Source organism: Balaenoptera acutorostrata, chromosome 4 (genome assembly GCF_949987535.1).
Source record: "Balaenoptera acutorostrata chromosome 4, mBalAcu1.1, whole genome shotgun sequence".
NCBI lineage: Eukaryota > Metazoa > Chordata > Mammalia > Artiodactyla > Balaenopteridae > Balaenoptera > Balaenoptera acutorostrata.
The window spans coordinates 42,737,726-42,764,958 of record NC_080067.1 but is presented as its reverse complement, the minus strand read 5'-3'; the positions used below and the strand labels follow the sequence as shown (position 1 = coordinate 42,764,958).

Below are 27,233 nucleotides of genomic sequence, written 5' to 3'. Positions count from 1 at the left end.
AAGCTAAAATACAAATAGTTCTAAATTATGAATCGTATAAACTACAGTTTCACAGAAATTTATCTCTTTATTTGGTTACATATATTTCTTATTCCAGCTCATTAAACATTCAGATGCTTTAAGCACAAGTACCCAGGAAAGAAACGTTTACTTCTACTTCCAGTGGATGACCAGCAGAGTTACAGCTTAGGCATCCTCAATAAGAACTTTATAGCTGAATTATAAACAGATCTCCTTTCTATGCTTACAAGGGAATAAAATTGTCACTTCTTTTTCTACAAAGGCTACGAGTAGCTCATTTATGCACGTAAATACAAAGCACTATGTACAGCCCTACTCTTTCTTTGCTGTGGTTATAGCAGATATATAAAATGCTTCAATGCTCATGTGAAAGATAAAATTTCAGAATGTCATATTTGATTTTTCTGTTCTCTTTGACAATTTTTTCCTTTGACCTTAATTTTCAACTTTTATGGAAATTTATAGCTCTAACAGTAAAAAATATATATAATGATACCACATTAACTAATTTAAAAAATAACTGGAATGTAATTAATATATATATTGGAATAATATGTATGTGAAAAAGAATGTGAAGATTACTTTCATTTAAATGGCAAATGCAATGTTATCCATCAAACGTCTCAGGAGTATTTGAAACATTTTGCTCTATTTAAGACCACTGCAAATAGAAAATACGAAAATGTTTTCCTGGAAGATTCTGGAAGTTTCCCAATTGACCAATTCAAAATGTTTACTGAGTTCCAAATATCTACATTTCTATTGCAGAGATTTATCTTTTAGAAACTGCTGTGGATTTGTTGTTCTAGAACTGCCATTCCTGAGGCTGAAGAAGCAATAGAAATAAGCAGAAAAGAAAATACTTAAGGTATATAAATATCCTGGTTTTTTTTGTTTGAGTTGAGTATGTTTGTAACTTTTAGTTTTGCTCTCAGACAAGACTTCTGAATATATATTGTAGTTTTGCAAGGCTTTTGAATACAATTAAAAGTTAATCTAAGTTTTGAAGGTCCAAGGTAGCCATGCAGAAGACTGGTTTTTCCTGGTCCAATAGAGATAAAGCATTATACTATAGTTTTTTATTTTAAAGTGGGGGAAAAAAAGTGTTGTACGCAATGATATTTCCTTGCCTGTTCTAATGTAAGACATGGGAGTAAATGATAAGGTGAGGAAAAAACTATATACCTATGGAAAACAATGTTTTAAGTTTGGCTTGTAATATATAACTTTATGGTGCTAAAAGTTTTAGTAGCACAGTGGAATCCTATACAATTAACAATTCATTGTTCAAGAACTCAGCCTTCCAACCGGTCCCTCCTTTTACATAAGTTATTTCTATAACATAAGTATTAGTCATGTCCTGTTGTCAGAGATATATTCTTCTGTAATACTTTTCTTTACTAACTTTAAAATGAAGAACTTACAGTCAAGGAATTTTCTCCATCCTCATGTCCCGTATGGTTACGCGCTCTTCCTCTGCCATCAGAGATGCTGAACAGGTCTCTTCCAAAAGGTTCAGAAAAATTTCTCATCATCTGTCGCATACTTTCTCGGTGTGCCATGAAAGAATCACTGTTGAAAATACATAAGAGTATCATGTAAGAGTAAGTGTTGGGACTTAAATAATAAGTAGGCAGCTTAATACTACAAAGAATGATTTTGGGCTAATATGCTTGCTAAAGAGACAAAAGAAGGGTTTAGGAGAATAGAATTATCTCATAAAGACCCACTATTCATGAATACAAAACCTGTTCTGTTTGTTATCTACCATAATTCACTTATGTATAATAGTAAAAATTTACCTTTATTTATCTCATTGTCTGAAATTGATAAACGCAAAGTAACACATCTCAGGTAGCTTAAGCCAGCACTACAGGAAATGGCAAAAAAGGACTGAAAAATACTGCTACCAGGTAGAGGCCACTTCGGGCAGTCAACATAAATTCTAGTGAGAGCTAATAAAGAATGCTGGCTTGTTTATTTTTTAACTCTTATTTATTAAATATGAGCATTGGGAACTATAGCTATGTTATGAATACCATAAAAGATACAACATTATTTTTTTAAAAACAGGTTTTTTTTGTCTTAATGTTATGGAGTTGTAAGAGTTCTTTTTATATTCTAGACATCAGGCTTTTATTATATATGTCTTGTAAATACTTTTTTCCCCCAATCTTGGACTTGCCTTTTCATTTTCTTAACATCAGCTTACTGAACCACACAGCCAGGATCCTTTGTTAGGTCTTCAGTTTTCACCAGACTATGACCTTTGCATGGAAATTTTATTTCTGACTTAGTTTTCTATCTCTGCCTTTCATCTTTAACTAACTCCAACTCCTATGACATTTTACATATCTCCATAAGCTTCTTTTGTTTTTAGAAGATGAGGAATAAGTAGAATTTAAAACATGAATGGAAGAATTGTAATAGAAAGTCAGAAGTGGACAATCTGAGGGGAGTATAGTATAAAAGAGTAAATTGTGTTGATTATTCTACCGTACCTTCTAAATTTCCTGCCTTAAAGTTAAAAGGCTTCCATTTTTATTTTGCATCTTCTAACATGGGAGATTTATTTGTAGTTTTTTTGTTTTTTTTTTTACAAAATGTTCTAATATTACTGAACTTAATTTCGGTTAGGTATATTATTAACTTGATTATCTAGTCTCTGATAAACCAATGAACTCACTAATTTATATGTGTGGTACCCAGCTTCTAAGATGGCCCCAATGATCACCACTCCCTGGTACTCATGCCCTCATGTAAACCCTTCCTCCCCTTAAGTATGGCTGGACTTACAGACTTGCTTCTAACAGAATATAAGTGATGGGATGTCAATTCCAAAATCAGGTTTTTAGAAAGACTGTGGCTTCTGCTTGTACGCTCTCTTAGCATGATGGCTCACTCTGCAGGAAGCCGCTGCCACACTATGAGGCAGCCCTGTGGGGAGGCCCACATGAGAGAACTTAGGGGCAGATTTCTGAGACCAGCCAACAGCCACGTGAAGGCACTTGGAAGTATATTCTCCGTCAGTCAAGCCTTAAGATGACGACAGCCTTGACTCACGACTTGATTGCAGCCTAAGAGGCCCTGAGTTGGAACCACTAAGCTGCTCCTAGATTCCTAACCAACAGAAATTATGACATAATCAATGTTTGTTTTAAGCTGCAATAGATAACTAATACATATTACATCCCAAAAAGCAGTGTATAACACATTTAAAACTGCCCTTATTCTGTCAATTTTGGTAGTTTCATCTAATGACTGGGAAGGAAATGAATACAAATCTATAAAAATAAGTAGGTCTGTTTCTGCATCATGAGAAAATGTTTTACAGATTTTCACCGAGTTTTGAGACTACATTTGGGATGGTATGAATATATATATAAGATTCTATGGCATAAAACAAACCTCAATTGAGGGTGGTGTTTCTTAGATAGGTGGTCTTACTCTAAAGCAGTTGAAACTGAGGTACAAGAAGCCACAGAACTGTTGATCAGGAGATACAAGTTTCATATATTAAAGCACTTGGCCCAGAGAAAACTAACTCTGGTTTAAGCGAGCAACTCCCTTCTCCACCCTTACCTCCCCGCCCCCAGTCAATCAAAAGTCACTAAGGAAGAAATTCGGAACTACAGGTACTGACTGCAACAGAAATGCTTCTCTATGTAGCATGCTCCCAGGTGAGTGGAAACTTTATTTAAGAACAGTAAGCAACTCTCCCAAGAAATGGTGAAGAGACAATATGATATACAGGTTCAAGTTCAACAAATGTTTATTGTATAAATTGTGCATCAAGCACAGAGGTTGATTATTGGTCTGGAGGAACTTCTGGTCTGACAGAGAAGTGAGACTTTATGTTTTAAAATTAAGATTTTAAAACTTAGATATTGTATTAGGTTACTATTGCTTCTGTAACAAATCACCACAAATTTAGTGACTTAAAACAACACAAATTAATTTTCCTACAGTTCTGGAGGTTAGAAGCCCAGAATTGGCTAGAATCATTGTGTTGGCAGGGCTGTATTCCTTCTGGAGGCTGCAGGGGAAAATCGGTTGCCTTTTTCTAGCTTCTAGAGACTGCTCATATTCCCTGGCTTATGGCTCCTTTCCCCATTTTCAAAACCTGCAGCATAGCACCTTCAAATCTCTCTCTGATGCTTCCATATTTAAAAGACTCTTGTGATTAAATCGAGCCCGCCTGGATAATCCAGGTTATTCTCCTATTTTAAGGTTAGCTGATTAACCAAGTTAATTCCATCTATAACCTTAATTTCCCCTTGCAATGCAAAATGACATATTCACAGTTTTGGGGGATTGGGACGTGGGCATCTTTAGGGGGGCATTATTCTGTCTACCACAAATACATTCCTAAAATCACTTTATTTAAAGCAATTTCCAATTGTTCCTGTCAGTCTGCATAAAATCATCTTAGAAGATTGAAAAGCTATAAAATACAGCTTGTGATTAACCTGGCACTAGTGTGCTGAAGGGGATTTCTATGACTGATGATGAAGACAATAGATTAAAGAACTTGAACCTGAATTAGGACAAGCCAAAAGACATCAGCTCCGAAAGCATCAGCTCTTGAAGAAGTATCCACCCCAATGGCAGCATTCTCTCTGACTAATGGCCTGATTTGTAACTATTATTTCTTGTTATAATTCAAGGGGACTTTTGAGGTCCTTTATTAGACTACTAAATAATTACAATTTTTTAAAAAGTAATTTATGAAATCCATGCCAATGCAAACTACCTTCTGTTCTTAATGCACCAAAGAAAGGCTTCTGTTATACTTTCCCTCCCCCTCCCCCAAACCCTTTCCTGATACTTTTCCAGCTACTGTCTCCTTTCCTTTAGCACTTAAAATCTTCCAATAGTCATCTATACTTGTGTCCTTTACTTCTTTGTAGCTCATTCCCTTTATTTCTTTACAAATGCCTTTTCCTTCCCTTCACCTCTGCATTAAAACGCCAATGATTCCCTTAACCTTCCAATTACTGAGACCCAAAGGTCATCCCTATTCCTTGAATTCTCTGCAGCATCTGGAACTTTCGGGGCAATGCACTGTTCTCAGCCATGTTTGATAAATTTCTCCTTTAAATTCTCCTTTCCTTCTCGCCCTTGATGGAGCTTCCTTAGAGTCACAGATAGATTACTGATGTGTCAAAATGTTCATACCTCATCCTTGGGGCAGCCAGGTGGGGCCTGAACCTGCCAAAGTCCCTGGCGCTGGTTACTTCCAGCTTCTATCAGTCTCTCCTCCTTGTACTCCAAGGTGCTTTGCAAATATTTTCTAATTGTGAATGACGTTAAAATGCTGAAAAGCACTGCCCCCTAAAGACATACTTCCTCTGGGCTTTACCCGGTCTTCTTTTTCCTGCCCTCTGTGCATTATTTCTTTTAACTTGACCATGCTTAAAAGTCACCAGAGGTACTCATTAAAATGCAGATTCCTGAGACATACGCCCAGGGATTTTTGATTCAGGATATCTGGAGCATGGCCCAGTCATCTGCATTTCAGCAAGCATTTCAAGTAACCCTAATGCAGATGTTCCAAGGACCTCAAGTGAATAAACACTATAATCTGTCCTCTTCAACCACTTTATCAGGGACTCTAGTTCAATTTCTGCTTGTTTTGATGAAAATGGTCTCCATTTATTTAACAAATATATACTGAATACCTATGTAGAAGGCCCCAGGCAGTGGGTATAGAGCCCTGACTTTTGGAGGGCTAAAATCAATTTCAACTTCCTATTGGCCAGGAAGTTGTAATACTTTTTGAAGTACTCAGAGTATAAATTACAATGATAAAGCAATTATTGAACATTTGCCCATCTCTATCCAAATAAGTCTGTGTTTACTGAAGTATAGTTGATTTACAGTATTATATTGGTTTCAGGTATACAACATAATGATTCAATATATTTATAGACTATACTCCATTTAAAGTGATTATAAAATACTGGCTATATTCCCTATGTTGTCCAATATATCCTTGAGGCTTATTTATTTTATACATAGTAGTCTGTACCTCTTAATCCCCTCTCCCCACCTCTCTTGCCCCTCCCCTGTGCCCTCTCCCCACTGGTAACCACTAGTTTGTTCTCTATATCTGTGAGTCTGTTTCTGTTTTGTGATAGTCTTTCATTTGTTTATTTTTTAGATTCCACATATAATGATAACATACAGTATTTGTCTTTCTCTGTCTGACTTACTTCACTAAGCATAATACCCTCCAGGTCCATTCATGTTGTTGCAAATGGCAAAATTTAATTCTTTTTTTATGGCTGAGTACTATTCCATTATACATATACCACATCATCTTTATTCATTCATCTGTTGATGGACACTTAGGTTTCTTCCATGTCTTAACTATTATAAATAATGCTGCTATGAACACTGGCATACATGTATCTTTTCAAATTAGTGTTTTCATTTTCTTTGGATATATACCCAGGAGTGGAATTGCTGGATCATATGGTAGTTCTATTTTTAGTTTTTTGAGGAAACTTCGTACTGTTTTCCACAGTGGCTACACAAATTTACATTCCCACTGACAGTGTACTAGGGTTCCCTTTACTCCATATCCTTGCCAACATTTGTTATTTGTAATCTTTTTGATGACAGCCATTCTGACAAATGTGAGGTGATATCTCATTGTGGTTTTGACTTGCATTTCTCTGGTGATTAGTGGGATGTTGAACATCTTTTCATGTAGCTGTTGGCCATCTTTATGCCCATCCAGTGATTTTTTTTCCTAAAAATACTGCAGTTTTCACTTCTAGAATTTCTATTTGGTTGTTTTTGTTTTATAATTTCTCTTCCTCCACTGAGATTTCATATCTTTTCATTCATTGTAAACATATTTTCCTTTACATCATTGAGCAAAATTATAATAATTGCTTTAAAATCCTTCTTGGTTAATTCCAACATCTGGATCAGTTTGGGATCAATCTCTATTGATTATCTTTTCTCTGGAGAATGGGTCACATTTTATCCTGTTTTTTTTTTTTTTGTCAAATAATTTTGGATTGTATCTGTAAATTGTGGCTATTATGTTTCAGAGCTGTGTATCTGTTATATTCAGGAGTAGTGTGGGTTGCTGCTGTTGTTTTAAGCAGGCAATTATTCTGGCTGGCCTTAATATTAAAATTCTGTCTCTTGAGTGGCAGCTCAATTCTCAATTTAGTTTTTATCCTTGGCTGAACTGCTTTATGTCTCTCCCACATATACAAGGTGTAAGGCTCAAATGGAGACTTGTGCAGAATTTATTAACAGTTCTTAGAGATCACCCTCTCTGATTCTCTCCCCTTTGAGGACTTCACTCCTCATTTTCCTGTGACTGTGGCTGCACTGAACTTTGAGCCTGGTTCTTAGGCCAGACTGTTTCAAGTCTTCTATCAGACTTTTAGCCACCCCTACATAGCACAGATCAAGCTTACCCATAGGCTACCATTGCTTTCCCTTCTTCCAACTGTTGAGTCACCTCCAATGTATGTCTGATTTTGGTCATTTTCCAGTACCTTCTCCAGAAAGTTGTTTTTGTGTTTTATTCTGGCATTATACTGTTATCTGAAGGAGAGTTGGTACAACCGGAGCTTTCTTGGCTATGCTAGAAATGAAGGTCTCCTGAAGATATTAATCTCACATTCTATAGTCTTTTTTGTTTCATTAGTTTTGTTTCCTTAAATGTTGGTTCTTCTGTTTGGTTAGTGTAGCTTCTGTCTTTCATGATGTTAGTTTTCCTCAAATGTTTGCAGTTATTTACATATTTTGAACAAGATAAAGAAATAAATGGATGAAGGGACATGAGTGGTTAAAAGTATTTTAAGTGAGTTTATAGATCTGAATTAGGAGGGAGAAGCTGGAATGTGTGCTTAGTCCTACAGTTTGGTTTAGTATTTGAGATTTCCTGTTTTAACCTCCTCCCCAAACCTTTTCAATCCAAGGCCTAATAGACTACTCTCTCTTTCTTCTATCAAATTAGCTTCTCTAGCTTTTTACAATTTTCTTTTATTTTTACTGTGGTAAGAACATTTCCTATGAAACCTACCCTCCTAAGAAAATTTTAAGTGTACAATACGGTATTGTTAACTACAGGCACAATGTTATACAGCAGATCTCTAGATATTACAATTTTCTTTTTCCTTTGTTCCTGAGACACAGCACAGCAAAGGAGTACCTTGGGAGCAATAATTTATCCTTCTAAAAAGGAAATGAGGGGAGGGTAGTGTGACTGTAGACTTTAATCCTCCCCATCACGTATAGTTATTTACACTTACCTGCTTTAAAATAGCAACACAAACGAGAAAAAGACGTTGGGGTTGGAAGAGAGCTACAGATTGGGGGAAGGGGAAGAGGATATAAAAGACAGATTGGCATTCAATCCATTTCAACTTCCTTTCAATGTGCCCTTTTATACTGCAGAAGTTCAAAAGGTAAAATTTAATTTCCTACACCCCACTGCAGCTAAGATTCTGGATTTAGGTTCTGCCAATTATGGACAATGGACAACTGGAAGGTGGAGGTGTGGGAGAGTCTGTATGTACTATTACTTCTGTTTGTTGGTAAACATGATCACAGAGCTACATAGTTTTTCTGTAGCAGTATTAGCAACTCAGAGTGTCTCATCACTAGAGCTTTATGGGTATTGGGGGACAGGAAGTGAAATCCATTTCGCTGATATGGTTGCTATCAGGTACACAATGGCTTTGGAGTTAGGAGTAGCAGCAGCTTCCCAATTTAGTGATTTCCTAACTTGGGAAGTGGCAGTTGCTTCCCCAGTGGTCTGGATGTGATGTGACTTTGAGGGTCATTCTTGAAAGTTCAACCTAGAGTCTGTTTCTTCAGCCATCACAGTGATTCTCTAAGCCAACTAATGCCCTGTAATAAATCATTTTCTGCTTCAAGTTGCTAGAGTAAATTTTGTTTTCCACATTCGAATGTCAACGTAGGTGGGAAGGTTTACTCCTTTTATTTTCATCAGCCTTAATCCCATTGCAGCATGTCTGAACAGTACTGTTTCAACTATTTTATCATTTTTCTTTTATGTACTCCTCAATATTTTTTTTCTACTTTCTTTTCTTCCCCTTGAAGGGAAGGCATAGGTTACCATTATTGGGAGTCAAGGGGAAATTTTTTTTTAAATTTAAGTTAACAATAAAGTCTTGCTATTTGTGTTAGCCCTCTTCATAAAACAAAGACTTTTGAAAATAAAATAACATACAGAAAATATTATTTGTCTTTTCTGCCCAATTAGAAGCTTCTTGAGGAAAGGGGACACATCTCTCTTGCTCCCTCTACTGTACAAAATTATCTGGCCCACAGATGTTTCTGGACTGACTGATGGAACAATAACCAAAAAAGGATAGGAAAAGAGCCATTGAAGACTTTTCAGCACTTTAAAAGCATTCAAATGGAATATAATGCCACCTTTGAAAGTGCAAGGCAGATATTTATGTATTGATATAGAAGAATTAGCAAGATATGTAGTACACCTCCATTTATATTAAAAATATTCATGTACATATGCTTATAAATGTCTAGAATATATCCCTAGGAGGCTATGCAGCAAACTGGTCATAGGGGTTGCATTCTGAGAGGGTGGCTAGATGGTTGAGGGCCAAAGGTGGGAGAGTCTTTTTTTGTCTTAAATTATTTTATTGAAGTATAGCACATACAGAAGAGTGCACAGATCAATCACAACTGTACAGCTCAATGAGTTTTCCCATTTTTAAATGTACAGTTTAGTGTTAATTATATTTGCTTTGTTGTGAGGAGGGGTCTTTTAATTATGTACTCTTCTGTACCTTTTTGAGTTTTTGCCATAAGCATGTATTACACATTCCAAAAACACATTTTTGAAAATGTAAAGCACCTTGATACTTTATAAAATAAGGTATTAATTGCTGGATGTTGGATGTCATTAGATTTTAAGAGATTTTCCTCATTTTTTAAAGTCTTACAGTGCATGTGTAAACATGGAAAATTGAAATGGGATAAAAGTTCTACAATTCCAAATCCAATGTAAATGTTCAGTTCAGACTGTATAAATGTGGTTTTTTCCCCCTAATAGTAATAAAGCTTATTTCTTGGCAACTCCCACTAAAATGCTGTAAAATAAAGTATACCAATTTATTTCTGTGAAAACCCTAAAGCTTGTCAAATTTCGGTATTCATGGTAAGATTAAGTTTTATGCTTCAATAAATTAATATTTCCCATCTGTTTTCAGTTAGGCATTAGTTTTAATTATATGCTAAGGCAGAACTTTACTCCAAAAAGTATTGTGTAGTTCTGAAGTCTTATTGCCTTAATTCGACTTGAACATAATTTCTGAAAATTGAATGTAGAAATTTATGTCGAATGTTTCAAATGACTAAATTGATTCTACAATAACTGATGTAAAGGTGAGTGTTTTGTTTTTTTTTTAATTAATTTTTTTAAAATTTTATTTATTTATTTTGGCTGCATTGGGTCTTCGTTGCTGCACGCGGACTTTCTCTAGTTGTGGTGAGCAGGAACTACTCTTCATTGTGGTGCGTGGGCTTCTCATTGCGGTGGTTTCTCTTGCTGCAGAGCACAGGCTCTAGGCGCTCGGGCTTCAGTAGTTGTGGCTCGCGGGCTCTAGAGCACAGGCTCAGTAGTTGTGGCGCACAGGCTTAGTTGCTCCGCAGCATGTGGGATCTTCCCAGACCAGGGCTCAAACCCGTGTCCCCTGCATTGGCAGGCGGATTCTTAACCACTGCACCACCAGGGAAGTCCCAAGGTGAGTGTTTTTAAGTTGTCTAAAGGATTTCCAGCAATTAAAATCTAGTCTTCTACTCAGAAAGCAGTGCCATTTCCCAGGTACATTTGATGATATTACAAAGTATTAAAATAAAAAATAAAAAGATGAGTATTCTCTAAATAAATCTAATAGGGAGGCCGTTTATGAGAGTGTTTCCTGACTGTTTTGTTCTACAGATCTGTTTACTCTTGTGCAGTATCAATTGTTTTAGAGGAAACTCGTTAAGTAGAGAAAGAAATATATTTACGAATGACAAATAGCAGGTCCTCTGCATACCTGACCAACACGATAATTTTCAACCACCCCTGCATTAGGACCACTGCTGGTCTGGATGATTGATCCATATTCTAAAAAACTGTAACATGTCAGTACTCTTACTTCTTCATTTGTTCTCCTACTGTCACTCCCTTGTCCTTTACATACCAATCCACTTGCGGACATTGCCCTGACTACTTTCCAGCCTCCTTCCTGCTGACAAATTTTATGCAAAGTCATAAAAGGAAAGTGCTCTCCAGTGTGTGCAGGTTGAGGATGCTGTTAGTGCAACAGAACACAAAAATTTCAACAGGAGTCCAAAAATTAAACTGTTCTTAACCAAATTAGTAACCGAATCTCTGAGAATGAAGAGTCTCTTTAGTTGAACGTTCAGTATTAACTACAGAAATGTACTTGTACTAAATTCATTTAGGAAATAGGATAAAATGAAGACACTAGAGCATTAGGTTTATTTAGAGATTATTCATACTTCATTCTTTCCAACTAAAAACAGACTCTAACATATTACGAATAATCAAGTAAAGACATTATACATAAAATGAAGAAAAATATCATAAATAATTTTCCCATGAATTCTTATAGAATTTTTAGTTTTGGATTTTTGTCTTATTAATAGGAGTGATGGGCATGGAAAATTTAACAGACTGCTATTCCTAGACCTGCCACCTGTTAAAAGTTTGAGAATCACTATTTTAGCAGAATTATAGGCAACTAGCACTATGCGGAAGTTGTGACAATTTAAAAATTAAATGGATCAATGGCACACAATGAGACTAGAGGGCAGAAATAGAGTTTTATTCTTTCCCAAATAAAGATGTGAAGATTAAAAGTTAGTTTACAATTAAGGAATCAGAATTTGGTGTATGTATCTCCCTAATTTTTACTTAAAGAGACAGAGTTTCAAGTAGTTCTAAGACCAATAAACGAGTTGTCTAAGAAATAATTTCTAGTTTTTACCTAAAAAACCAGACTATTCCTAAGTATTTCATATCTAGATGATACTCAATGCCAGATGATACCAAGAAATTGGAATTATTGTTAATTTTGTTAGATGTAAATATGGTATTGTGGTGATGTAAGAATACAACAGTATTTTTCAGAGATGTATTTGGAAATACATATGAATAAGATGACAAGAAGTCTGGAATTTGGTTTAAAACACTTTGGGGACTTCCCTGGTGGTGCAGTGGTTAAGAATCCGCCTGACAATGCAGGGGACATGGGTTCGAGCCCTGGTCCGGGAGGATCCCACATGCCGTGGAGCAGCTAAGCCCGTGCGCCACAACTACTGAGCCTGTGCTTTGGAGCCCATGAGCCACAACTACTGAGCCCACGTGCCACAACTACTGAAGCCCGCATGCCTAGAGCCCGTGCTCCACAACAAGAGAAGCCACTGCAATGAGAAGCCCATGGCCGCAAAGAAGACCCAATGCAGCCAAAAATAAATAAATAAATAAATTTATAAAAAAGAAAACAAAACACTTTGGAGACAGCAGCAGTGATAGAGATGGGTAAAGCAGGTGTAAATTTTGAAATTCTGGGCGAGGGGTATGCAGTATTGTTATACTGTTACACTTTAGTAGTATATATTCAAAATGTTTCATAAAAATCTTTAAAGAATAAAAAAGAAATAGAACTATGTAGAGTTAAAGGATTTCGTACCATCTGATGTTTTTAAAATGGATGATTGAAAAGAGAGTCATTTTGCTGAGATCTCTATACTCACTGGACGTTTAGAGCTTAGAATATGGGTACAAGTATGAAGATTAAAATGTTCATTCTAATTAATATGCAGTTACTTAAGAAAACCAGTCAACTTTCCCTTTAGATACATGGATGACATTCAACTGCATGAAGAAAGATACTTCAGGGAATACTAGTTTTCCTCAGTGAATAAATGAGTATTAAATAGCTATTATTTTCCTATAGAAACATAACATTCAGTAAGATTTATTTTTCTGATTGCATTATAATTGGGTTAAAAATGCAGCAACTAAATGTGGCTCATTTAAAATGTTGCCCAGGTTTCTCTTTATTTAAATAGGAGTAGGTATATTTATACATAGAGCAAATACTAAAAAAATCTTAATTTGGGGGCTTCCCTGGTGGCGCAGTGGTTGAGAATCTGCCTGCCAATGCAGGGGACACGGGTTCGAGCCCTGGTCTGGGAAGATTCCCACATGTTGCGGAGCGACTAGGCCCGTGAGCCACAATTACTGAGCCTGCGCATCTGGAGCCTGTGCTCCGCAACAAGAGAGGCCGCAATAGTGAGAGGCCCGCGCACCGCGATGAAGAGTGGCCCCCACTTGCCGCAGTTAGAGAAAGCCCTCGCACAGAAACGAAGACCCAACACAGCCATAAATACATACATACATACATACATACATTAAAAAAATTTAAAAAAAAATCTTAATTTTTTTATTGACATGAACAAAAGGCTGCTTGTTGGAAAAAGCATTAAGACAAAAGTGGGCTCACAGTCTGGCTTTTGCACCTGTCTGAACCATTCAGGAAGAAACCTGGCTGGACCCTGAAGTGAGTTCAACTCATGTCTACCCAAAACAGCAGCTGCTTGGAAATAGGACTTTAAGATTTCTCCTGTTCAAGCTTGAATTTTTTTTTTTTTTAACAAAGGGAAAATCTCTTGTGGTAGCAAGAAGTTATTTTAATATTTTAAAAATTAATCTAATAGAGTTTGTTTTCTCAGGTAGGAAGAGTTTTTATATTTTTCTACTTATTCATATTGTTCTCTTTTGAAAATTAATGTTTTGGGACTTCCCTGGTGGTCCAGCGGTTAAGACTCCATGCTCCCAATGCAGGGGGCTCAGGTTCGATTCCTGGTCAGGGAACTAGATCCCGCATGCAGCAACTAAAGATTTCGCATGCCACAACTAAAGATCCCACAGGCCATAAGAAAGATCCCACATGCTGCAGCTAAGACCTGGTGCCGCCAAATAAATAAATAAATAAATATTTTTAAAAAAAGAAAGAAAATTAATGTTTCAGTTTTCTAGGAAAATAAACTAGAAATATGATGACACTTTACAAAGCTAATACCCTATAAATTGGTCATACTGTGTACATAAACTGGTCTAAAGTAATAACTTGAAATGTGGTTAAAGATTTATATGAAAAATATTCTTTGTACATCCACAGGATGCAATATTTTGCATCCACTAAATTCACGCTTTAAAGAATACCTAAAGACTAGGGAAATGCTTATGGTATATGTTGAGGAAAAACACAGTATATTTATTTTTATACATTTATTTATTTTATTTATTTATTTTTGGCTGCACTGGGTCTTTGTTGCTGCGCGGGCTTTTCTCTAGTTGCGGTGAGCAGGGGCTACTCTTCGTTGCGGTGCGCAGGCTTCTCATTGCGGTGGCTTCTCTTGTTGCGGAGCACAGGCTCTAGGCGCGCGGGCTCAGTAGTTGTGGCGCAGGGGCTTAGTTGCTCCGCGGCATGTGGGAGCTTCCCCTACCAAGGCTCGAACCCATGTCCCCTGCATTGGCAGGCAGATTCTTAACCACTGCACCACCAGGGAAGCCAAAACAGCATATTTATAACCATAAAGTTTGGTTCCAATTTTGTAGAAAAAAATTCATATATGGAAAATAGAAACGAAATACACCAAAATAATGATAGTAGCTAAAATCTTGGGTTGCATGATTTCCTTTACCAAATTTTCTACAGTCTTCAGATTTTCCATGAGAATGCATTTTCATTTAAATGAGGAAAAATTTACTTATACTATTATGATGGCCATACTACTTCTTTCAGCATTGTTGACACAAACCACAATCAAACAGAATGAAATTTGGCACCAAACACATGTTTTCTACTCCATTATATTTACCTATCAGAAGCTAGGAAAAATTGTTGCCCCTCCCCCCACAAAAAAATCTTAACTCCTAGATTGATTCTGGGTCTCTTGGGATAACCTCAACATAAAAGTGTTTTTTTTAAGGGCTGGCAATGTTTCACTTCAGAATAAGTTTTTTTTTTTCAAGATTCTCTCAAATATATATGTTGTATATATATATATAATAAATATATATATTATATATACATGTAATATATATATTTTACCAGAATTACAATTTTACTGGCCTGTACAAGAATATAGATATTTGTGCTTCTAAGTAAAAAAGCAGTACACTATTTATTACACAAGGGTCTTAGACAACTAAGATGATAACTAGATGATAACTTAGATAACTTAGATAACTAATGGCAGTCCCATTCATCAAGGGAAATTCCTTCCTTCCATTATACATGGTAGTGGCATAAGCAGATTGCTATGGGTCTTTGATCACAAAAAAATGTTTCCTAGTCTCAGTAAGGTGTATGGGTCCATAAAGAAAATAGATCAGATGATATATTTTTGACACTAGAAATAATGCATACAACCTTCATAAGAGAATCTTTTAGGGCATGGACCATGACTTCTACAAATTATAACAAAGTCCACGGGGCTGGGCATATAGTAGAAAACTAAGAAATACTTGAAGAATGAATTACATTTTCATAGGCAATTTTATTTGCCTATTGTTTAGAAGCACAGTTTAAAATGGTGGTGTGGCAGAAGGCTTTGATATTGTAAGAGATGTAGGAATGACTATGGCTCCTTCCCATCCTGTAGGTACTCCCCTACTTCTGTGTGAATGCTTACAAAGTCATTGATAGAACTAAGCATTATGATATGATCAGATGGTACCACATGGCATTCTTTGACTATGTCATAATCGTGTTGTGCTCCTTGGCTCTTAACTCAATGGTTCATACTTAACGAGCCAAAGAATGCCGCGAATGAACAGTCTAGTGTATTTAATAAGGTGATTTTGTTTTATTTTCTGCCGTGGCAATATTCTCAATCAAGAAAATATCAGTCAATGCCTGTCTTGTATGTGTAATACATTCACTTTCAACTCAGTAAATAGGTCAAAGCAGTGTCCTCTGACTACCTCCAAAGTGCAAAATAAATAAATTTTTAAAAATTAAAAGCAGAGTTTATAGATACGTAAATTTTAGCCCCTGATGAGAGCGAGGAGATAGAAAAAGTAACATCCTAAGAATATATGCAGGGTTTCTTTAACCAAAGACTGGTCATCACAATATGGTGCCCACATGAAGAGTTTGGGTGGCTTAAAGAAATGCTAACAATTTACAATGAAAAACAAAGCTGATTTGCCTTATTAAAGGCTGTTTAATGTCTAATAGCCGATAAGTGGTAACATAGCTATTCTTTGTAGACTTGCACGATCAGAATTTCATTTCCGTAGCTCAGAAGATTCAAAGTTCATGTTTCTGTACAAAGCAGAAGTTTCTAGATTGTACTAAATATATGTAAACTTTTACATTTAATAATCAATGTTTTTTAGGGTGTAGGATAGATGCCAAAACCATTTTATTCTCAAATTAATTTTTCTGTCCATACTGGCATGTTTCTATTCTTAAGAAAATGCAAACGGGAGGAGAAAGTAGTATTCTTGAGAGAAAACTGCATGCCAGGAAGTGCTAGCTTTTAGCCTTTGTGTTTTTAACCAAATTACAAGTATTATTTGTTTTAAAAGGTATATGTGAATGTATACTGTGAGGCAATTTTCACTGAAATAACTTCAGCTCTGAAACATATTATGACACCAAAAATGTCCCAAATATATAATAAAACAACGAACTTTAAAATATCACTTTTGAAGTTTCCCTTTAATTTTCTGATGAAACATTTAATATGTGCTATTATAGGAAGGTAAACATTAAAAATGAATATATTTGAATTCAAAACTAGATTTTGGGGCTTCCCTGGTGGCGCAGTGGTTGAGAATCTGCCTGCCAATGCAGGGGACACGGGTTCGAGCCCTGGTCTGGGAAGATCCCACATGCTGTGGAGCGACTAAGCCCGTGAGCCACAACTACTGAGCCTGCGCGTCTGGAGCCTGTGCTCCGCAACAAGAGAGGCCGCGATAGTGAAGAGGCCCGCGCACCGCGATGAAGAGTGGCCCCCGCTTGCCGCAACTGGAGAAAGCCCTCGCACAGAAACGAAGACCCAACACAGCCAAAAATAAATATAAAAATAAATAAGACCCGGTGCAACCAAATAAATAAATAAATATTAAAAAAAAAAACAAACTAGATTTTGTCTTTTACTCAAATCTCTAAAGTGTTTGACAATTTGACACTGTATTTTACTAGTCTCAATTTATTTAATAATTCTAATTTCATATCCAAGAAGTATATACTTTTTGTCTGCCCACTTTTAATTAGTAAATTAGTAGAGTGTGCTTATTATTAATATCCCTGATTCTGAACTAATGAATTATTTAGAAAATGGTAGTATTTAAATTAGAAAGTGCCAACATTGACAATGGCACCTGTTGAAAGCAAATACATATCTTCCTCTACTTGTGATGGGGTGACATCCTGATAAACCCATCGTAAGGTGAAAATAACCGTAAGTCGAAAATGCGTTTAATACACCTAATCTACCAAACATCATAGCTTAGCCTAGTGTACCTTAAACGTGCTCAGAACACTTACATTAGCCTGCAGTTGGGCAAAACTATCTAACACAAAGCCTATTTTATAATAAAGTATTGAATACCTCGTGTAATTTATTGAATACTGTACTAAAAGTGAAAAACAGAATGGTTGTCAGTGATGCGTTGTTCACTCTCGTGATCATGGCTGACAGAGCTGAGGCTCACTGCCCCTGCCACTGCCTACCTCGTGACAGTATTGTACCACGTGTCACTAGCCGGGAAAAGACTGAAATTCAAAATTCAAAGTATGGTTTCTACTGAATGTGTATTGTTTTCTCACCATGGTAAAGTTGAAAAATCTTAAGTGGAACCATCGTAAATTGGGGACCATCTGTAACTACTTTCAGCAATCCAGCAATCAACTAAATACCACATTAACTACAAGACAGAGTAAAAGACACCAGATTGTCATTAAACAATATCTCTTGAATACTTTCTACATGTCAGACATTAAAATAGCCACTAGGGGGCTTCCCTGGTGGCGCAGTGGTTGAGAATCTGCCTGCTAATGCAGGGGACACGGGTTCGAGCCCTGGTCTGGGAAGATCCCACATGTCACGGAGCAGCTGGGCCCGTGAGCCACAATTGCTGAGCCTGCGCGTCTGGAGCCTGTGCCCCGCGACGGGAGGGGCCGCGATAGAGAAAGGCCCGCGCACCGCGATGAAGAGCGGTCCCCGCACCGCGATGAAGAGCGGTCCCCGCACCGCGATGAAGAGTGGCCCCCGCTTGCCGCAACTGGAGAAAGCCCTCGCACGAACCGAAGACCCAACACAGCCAAAAATAAATAAATAAATAAATAAATAAATAAGAAAATCCTTTAAAAAAAATAAAAATAAAAATAAAATAAAATAGCCACTAGGGAACCCAATGACCAGACACATAATGTTAGCAATAGGGATAATATTTATATAAAAGATGGTGGGTATGGAACCCTTCTGTGTTCCTTAAGGTCAGTGGATGATTTAATAAGGAGTCTGTCACCTTTATCAATTCCTTATGCTTGACTTATATTAAGTAGTGGATTCTCATTTTGTTTGGGGTTCGGGTAAAAGGGGTGGGTCAAATGACACATTACTTGAAATAAATATAAACTCACATTCTCTTTCTCCCTTGTCTCCCCTAATTATGTTTATTCTCTATATTGTTAATTGTGGAGCAAAGAAATTATAAGTCAGTTTTATAAAGTTAATTAATTTTATCCCAGATTTCTAAGATATGGCTGCCTGCATTTGAAGAAGGCTACAGAAAATGATGACTGAAAAACCTACTGACATGTAACTGATGGTCCTATCCATCCTAAGCCCAGGGGAAGAGTGTTCTTTGATGTATGCCTACTATTTGTGGTCTGTTACTATTTCTGACCCTGACTCTTGGGTTCATTGCCTTTGCTCGGAAAGCGTCACCCAAGAGTTTAAATTACACTTTTGCTAGATCTTTTAAAGAAGGTACTAATTATACATTCATGGTTTAGTTTAGTTCATTGCTCTTTTGATATAATCAAAGACAATACAACTCAAAAGTTGTCTGTCATAATCTTCTTAACTGTCGCCCATTGTACTGATGTCACAATTACATAAGAACCACTTCAACAGCTCAACTAATCTAAGGATATATTTAGTCCCTACTCTCAGAGGCTTTTAAAAGAGCAAATCATAATACAAAATTTGAAATCTGTTAAAATGACACTGGTCATAAATGTCCCAACTGCTCCTAAACAAGTTAAAACAGCATGATAAATTTGCTGGAGTCCATACACCCCTTAATTATAATGAATAATCTTTAGAATAAAATATTAATCATTTAATTTTTTCTAAATTAATCATTTCATCTTTCTACTCTTAATTTTCTTTCAGTTATTACTTTTATGTATTTGGTTTTAATATAGTACTAATACATTTAAGCCAATACAATACTTTTCTTTAAAAACAAACAAAAAAATCGAAGTAGTAAGCTGTTAACATTTTAACTTTTTTAAAAGATGGTCCCCAAGTTGCATAGATAGAGAATTTAAGTGATCAAAATAAATTAGGACAGCAAGTCAAAATTCAAACTGGCAAAACACTTGGGTAAAAAAGTAACACAAATCTTCCTGTTTTAGGGATCACTAGATTGTGTTATTACTTTTATATAATCGACAAAGGAAGAACTAAAGAAAAAACAAGACACAGCAAAAACCAGAAAATTAGATCATAATGAAACAACTAATTTCTGGATGCCTTCGTCTTAAGGCATCATATTATTTCACTTGGAACCATTCACCGGGTTGGCACTTGTTTACCTGAGGTGTTCAGCGCACCTCTCTCTGCTTCCCTGTCCTATTTGTACATTTGACAGAAAGAGGATTCTCTCTCCAAACAAGGCTAGCTTTGTAACAAAGCAAGCAAAGGAAACAAACAGGGCACCTGGCAATATCCAACCACTTCCAGGGAGAGACAGCAAAACTCTCCAAGTGCTCTTATAAGCACGTATTATGGAAAATACTGTTTAAAAAAACAGTTTCCTTTTTCGAAGACTTATTAAACATTCCCTGCCCCTCATTTGGAATAGAAGCAGGTGTGGAAAGGGTCCTGTAAGTACAATTCTCTGCAGAAGTTCCACCGAGAGGGCAGTTACCGTCCTCACCTGCAAAGCCTCTGCGGCTGCGAAGGCGGGACTCCCAACACCAGAAGCACAGGGGTTGGGGGGCGGGAAGTATCCGAAGTCTGGCCAAGTTGAGAGCAGCCGGCACACGGGTTTGTTGGGCGGGGAAGCCTGCACAGACCTCCCCCCACCTCACGCCCGGTAAATTTCTCTCCCCTCCTTCCCACGTCCCGAAATCCTCCTCTCCTCTCCCTCACACTCCCCTATATCTTCTCCGTTCCCTCTCACGCCCCCCAAGTCTTCCTCTCCCTCAAGTTGCCTCCTGGAGTCACTCGAATTCCCTCTCGCCCTCTTTGGAGTTTTAACTGACTCTTTTCCCTTAAGATAGCTCCGCTCAAGATCCCCGAGTTCCCGCGCGACCGCCGGCTCCCGGCCCGCCGACACTCACGAGAAGAAGGGATCATCCTCAAAGCTGCTGCTCAGCATCCCGAACATCCTGGCTCTGTTTCGGGCGGCGGCGTTTGCGGACAGATTGGAAAACGATGTAATGCCGCGGCCGCGACCCGAGCCAGCCGGTCCAGCACTGTCAACGCTTGTCTCCCAGTCGCTAAGGCCGTGCCCGTCGGGAAAGGCGGTGCTTGACGTGGAGCTGCTTTCCCATTGGACGCTGGTCCCATAACGTCACAAAGATGAGGCGGGGAAACAATGTGCCGCTGCCATGGCAACCGCCATCAACACAGGAGACTGGAAGTTTGGCCACGCGCCAGCCAGGCAACCCATCGTGAAGCCTCCGGTAGCACGAGATAGCTTGTTCTCTGGGCTGCAGGAACACAAAAATCAGTCTACCCCCTGTGTGACCTTGGGCAAATCCCCCTCGGCCTCGAACCCCAAGTCTCTTTTCGGGAAAATGGAGATGGGTCAAGATTTAGGCTAAATGGCATCCAAAGACCCATTCACCGGCCACATTTTGTGATCCACAGCAGAGTCCTATATCCGAAACGCTCTGTGGTGGTTGGTCGGACGCTGTGAACAAATAATAAGAAAAGATATGCAAAAAGTTTTTGAGTACAGTTAGTAAATAGTGTACCCAGTACTTGAGGGAAATGGGATGAGGCCTATCAGATTTCAACAAACAATATTTGCCTTTTGTGAGCCTGAACTGAAAGCAGTGTTTCCCAGAGTGGGAAATGCTTAAGTTTTACGTAGACATGTTATTTAAAAATAAGATGAGAACTTTGCTTTCTTCCATCCTCTTTCCAGTCCCTATTTCAAGAAGCAAGTCTCACTTTGATGCTGGTGTGTCTTTAACACCTTCTCCAGCATTCCTTAACAGAGAGGACTCAGGCACAAGGCCTGCAGCAAGCAGCCATAGCCAACTAAAATGCCATTACTGTATATTTTTGCTTTAATTATATGTATATCTGAGCCTTCTGTTTATGGCAAGTGAAACTGGTTTTAAATTTAAAGCAGTAACTAGTTTTTAAACACTTAAGTGAAAAAGTGAGCTAATTTAAGGAAACAGTACAGGTGGGATTTGGATATGTTGGGGGGTAGGGGGAGGGCATCATGACAGTGGTTCTCACATTATTGAACTTTGGAAAACACTGTCCTGAGAACTTGCAGGACCCTAGAGAAAGGTGGAGAAGAAGAAAGAAAGAACATTAAAGAAAGAGAAGAACAATTGAGTCTAAGAAGAGAGAAAATGCACCTTGCATGTCCATCCTTAATTAAGTGGGCTCCCCAGCCTCTCTAGAGGGCTGTCATGTGGAGACAGAGTGTTAGCCATGGCTCCACAGGGCCTCCTGGGATTGGGCCAGAGAAGTGGCACTCTGCCAGAGTGAAGAAGCGTGCAGGGCCTGATTTGGAGGTGGCAGGAGTACTCAGGGTTATTTTGGGAGCCAGAAATTTAATCCTTTGGACCTTTTACCTCCCCACCTTTAGCCAAGTTCTCTGGCAGCCCCCCTTTCCCGAGACTGGTGACATGAGGTTGGGCAGCCTTCACAGCCCAAGTTGAGATAGCATAGCCCTTCTGGGGAAGAGGATATTTTCTTCCCCAGCCTCAGAATGAAGTTCAGAGAGCACATACATATTAGGGATCTTCTTGATTAGTTTCAAGGCAAAAAAAAAAAAAGTCTTAGAAGACCTGAAATTATTTTCTCTTTAAAATAATACAACACAAGATGTTAAGGAGGCCACACTTTAAAAAAAAAAAAAAAAAACTTAAATTAAATGGGGTAAGTTATTGGTGATAAATGATAGGATTAAACTAGTTCTGGATTAAGGTCAAATAAAGCAACTTGTGAGAAGTTTTTCCCTCTTGTTCCCATTGGGATTTTTCTTAGAATTGCACTGTTAAAACATGAAAACTTTAGTCCAGGCACAGGTTAGTCAGGGAGTTACCTGGAGCTTCTAAAAGCAGTTTGGTCCTAATGGCCAATGCTTAAAAAATAGTTAGTAAAGGAAAAAGGAGAGTTGAAGCTAAAGAGACCTCATCAGTTTCAGATCAGATAGGTAAAGAGGGAGGAGGTGAAAGACGAGGTGGGTTGGCAGAGGATGAATACCAGAGGAGGGGAGAATAGAGATGCAGAGCAGGACTAAGGGGAGAAGGTCCTGGACTTGGCTATAGATAGAAAAACAAGAGCTCATATTTATTGAATGTGTGCCAGGCACTGTTATAGACACTTCATGTGTATTAACTCATTAAATCCTCACAAGATTTTTATGGAGTAGCAATGGTTTTTTTATCTCCATTTATAGGTAATGCAACCAAGACACAGAGAGGCTAAGAAAATTGCCAAAGTTCACACTGCCAGTAATTGATCTGGGTGGGGTGCCTGGAGTTTTCCCTGGTGGGGGCTACTTACACCAATGTGGGTGATGCACCACACTTAAAGATGCAGGATGAAAGCAAGTTATTATTTCTCAAAATTATGCTGACAAACTAAAAAATGGACCCAAATTAAACAGTATAAAATTCAGTGGGAATATATTAAAATCAATTCAATTCAATTGTACAAATATCTACTGAGTGCCTACCCTCTGTCAGTGATTGATCTAGACACTGAGGTGTTGGTGAACAAAACAGACAAAAATCCCTGTCCTCCTGGAGTATATATTCTTGTGAGGGCAGAATGAAAATAAATAACACAGAAAGTAGTATGTTAAAAGGTGATAGGGGGGCTTCCCTGGTGGCGCAGTGGTTGAGAATCTGCCTGCTAATGCAGGGGACACGGGTTCGAGCCCTGGTCTGGGAAGATCCCACATGCCACGGAGCAGCTGGGCCCGTGAGCCACAATTGCTGAGCCTGCGCGTCTGGAGCCTGTGCCCCGCGACGGGAGGGGCCGCGATAAAGAAAGGCCCGCGCACCGCGATGAAGAGCGGTCCCCGCACCGCGATGAAGAGTGGCCCCCGCTTGCCGCAACTGGAGAAAGCCCTCGCACGAACCGAAGACCCAACACAGCCAAAAATAAATAAATAAATAAATAAGAAAATCCAAAAAAAAAAAAAAAAAAAAAAAAGGTGATAGGTGTTAGGGGAAAAAACCAAGCAGGGTAAGGGGGATGGAGGTGTGTAGTTATAAACAGGGAATCTGTGTAGGCCTCATCGTGAAGGTGAATTTGAGCAGGCTCACTGGAAGGAAATGGACATGTATTGGAAGAGCATTCCAGGCCAGTGCAAAGGCCCTGAGGTAGCATGTGCCTGGTGTATATAATGCACAGTCTATTCATAGGTCCTGTAACTTACCTTCAGAGGAATGAGATAAGTCAAGTATAGTGAAAATTACCTATTAGGATGCCTTCTTATTCTGGATGCCTTCGTCTTAAGGCATCATATTATTTCACTTGGAACCATTCACCGGGTTGGCACTTGTTTACCTGAGGTGTTCAGTGCACCTCTCTCTGCTTCCCTGTCCTATTTGTACTTTCGACAGAAAGAGGAGTCTCTCTCCAAACAAGGCTAGCTTTGTAACAAAGCAAGCAGAGGAAACAAACAGGGCACCTGGCACTTCCAGGGAGAGACAGCAAAACTCTCCGAGTACTCTTATAAGCACGTATTATGGAAAATACTGTTTAAAAAAAAAGTTTCCTTTTTTGAAGACTTATTAAACATTCCCTGCCCCTCATTTGGAATAGAAGCAGGTGTGGAAAGGGTCCTGTAAGTATAAAGGGTCCTGTAAGTACAAACTCCCCTGTTTGTACTTCTTATGTTCCAGGCATTGTATTAAGTGCTTTATATACATTTTCTCATTTAATCCTAACAACAACTCTGTATACTAAGACAGGGGTCCCCAACCCCTGGGCCGTGGACCGGTACTAGTCCACGGCCTATTAGGAACCGGGCCACACAGCAGGAGGTGAGCGGCGGGCGAGTGAGTGAAGCTTCATCTGCCACTCCCCATCACCCCCATCACTCCCATCACTCGCATTACCGCCTGAACAATTCCCCACCACCCATCCCTGGAAAAATTGTCTTCCACAAAACCGGTCCCTGGTGCCAAAAAGGTTGGGGATTGCTGTACTAAGATGTTTATCTCCATATTATATATGGAAAACCTGAGACACAGAGAAATCTGGTGATTATCTGGTCAATTCAAATCCAAAGTAGCCCTATTCCAAAGCTAATATTCTTGCCACCACCATACTTTATCTCCCTATAAAAAATTAATCATTTACTGAGCACCTCTAAGTACTAGACACTTTTACATATATAATCTCTAGAGAAGCAAGAATAACTACAATTCTGCAGCCTGTGGAACGAAAACCACATTCACAGAAAGATAGACAAAATGGAAAGGCAAGGACTATGTACCAGATGAAGGAACAAGATAAAACCCCAGAAAAACAACTAAATGAAGTGGAGATAGGCAACTTTCCAGAAAAAGAATTCAGAATAATGATAGTGAAGATGATCCAGGACCGCAGAAAAAGAATGGAGGCAAAGATCCAGAAGATGCAAGAAATGTTTAACAAAGACCTAGAAGAATTAAAGAACAAACAAACAGAGATGAACAATACAATAACTGAAATGAAAAATACACAAGAAGGAATCAATAGCAGAATAACTGAGGCAGAAGAACGGATAAGTGACCTGGAAGACAGAATGGTGGAATTCACTGCTTCGGAACAGAATAAAGAAAAAAGAATGAAAAGAAATGAAGACAGCCTAAGAGACCTCTGGGACAACATTAAACGCAACAACATTCGCATTATAGGGGTCCCAGAAGGAGAAGAGAGAGAGAAAGGACCCGAGAAAATATTTGAAGACATTATAGTCGAAAACTTCCCTAACATGGGAAAGGAAATAACCACCCAAGTCCAGGAATCACAGAGAGTCCCAGGCAGGATAAACCCAAGGAGAAACACATCGAGACACATAGTAATCTCTAACCACACTACAACTTAGGTTTCATTTGGAAAGTCACTGACCAAGTTGAGAGAATACAAAGAAAAGCATGAAACCCATGACAACCTTACAACTCTATTAAACATACCAAGAGTTTGAAAAGTCAGTGTGCCCTCTTTTCTTTCATCTATTAGTTCATCAACTATTTATTAAAAAATAGCTATATCCCGAGCACTATTCTAGGTGTTGAGGATACAAAACTCCCTGGCCTCTTGGATCTTACATTCTAGCAGACAGCTCTTTTACCAGCTAATTCGGCAAGTATTATTGTTACAGCACTTCAGAATTTTCAAAATGCTTTTGAAGACATTATCTCAAGTGCCCAAGAAGAATTAAACAGGTTCTTGAGTGCTGGACTTTCAGACTTAATTCTAGCTCTGCAGAGCCATGGGTGTTAGGCCATGATAAGTATCTTTACTACAGTTAATTTCAATGTGTCTAGGGTTTCACTGTCTTAATCCCTTTGTCTTAAACTGTGCACAGAGATGCTGCAGGAGAGTCACAGCAAATTCACAGGGGGTGCCATGCGACATTTAAAAATTTGAAGGAGGACTTCCCTGGTGGTCCAGTGGTTAAGAATCTGCCTGCCAATGCAGGGGACACCGGTTCGATCCCAGGTACGGGAAGATCCCACATGCCGTGGAGCAACTAAGCCCGTGCACCGCAACTACTGAGCCCTCACTCTAGAGTCCGTGAGCTGCAACTACTGAGCCCATGCGCCTCAACTACTGAACCCCGCGCGCCTAGAGCCCATGCTCCACAACGAGAGAAGCCTCCGCAAATGAGAAGCCGGTGCACCGCAATGAAGAGTAGCCCCTGCTCACCACAACTAGAGAAAGCCCGCGTGCAGCAATGAAGACCCAGAGCAGCCAAAAAAAAAAAAAATTTTTTTTTAATTAAAAAATTTCGAAGGAAACAGAAACTTGACATTTGTCGGATGTTGTGAATCTACTGGCTTGGGATAGTTCACATATTTCAATACTGTGCTACATTCCTTAAGGTGATGTCATAGCTTTGGAAAGCTAGGTTTTTAGACATTACCATGATGACAAGGAAGTACCTTGTGAAAATCAATGTGGAAAAGGAAATGTTGATGGCAAAGCTCAATCTGTTCCCGAAGTTTGAGAAGTTGAGCCATGCTAGAGTGGCACACATCTGTCAGTGTGATTATTTAAGAATGATATAAAATTTTTTTTCTTTCAATGTATGTAATTTTTAAGAAGGCTACTGAGTTTCTAGGACATACATATTTAAGTTGTTTGGACTTAAGTTGTTGGTAATAAACAGAACCAACTACTGAGTATTTCTTCAGACCTAGGGGGCACAGTGAATATTACTGAGGCACTAAGGGCTCATGACCTGAGATCATTTGGGGACATCTGTCTTAACCCCATGATCTTTCTTTCTTTCAAATTTTTAAAAATTAAAAGTTGTATCACAAATCCAATTTTTCTAAAAGGTATGATTCATTTTCTTTTTAGTGTTTATTCTCTTTTCCACTAGCTGTCTTATCAGCCCTCTTACAAGTTTGCATTATACTTTTATGAGAGATAGGGAAATCATACATAGTGATAAAAGACATATAATAAAAGCATAGGTCCAAGGTCTTCAAACTCCCTGTTGG

The 27,233-nt window shown here is 38.4% G+C and overlaps 1 protein-coding gene across 4 annotated transcripts in view; it reads right to left on the bottom strand.

The window, feature by feature from the left end:
* The window catches only part of MLF1 (myeloid leukemia factor 1), a 36,697-nt gene extending 15,883 nt beyond the window's left edge, over positions 1–20,814 (bottom strand). For 2 of the 4 annotated variants that reach the window (XM_007164844.2, XM_007164845.2), the window contains exons 1-2: positions 20,655–20,813; positions 1,446–1,593 (exon numbers count right to left, since the gene is read on the bottom strand). In XM_007164844.2, coding sequence (XP_007164906.2) covers positions 1,446–1,593; positions 20,655–20,701 — 195 coding nt within the window. In that variant the 5' untranslated portion in view covers positions 20,702–20,813. Of the gene's footprint in view, positions 1–1,445; positions 1,594–20,654 lie in introns of all 4 variants that reach the window. The other 2 variants (XM_057545941.1, XM_007164843.2) reach the window with 2 other exon arrangements.
* Positions 20,815–27,233: the final 6,419 nt, after the last annotated feature.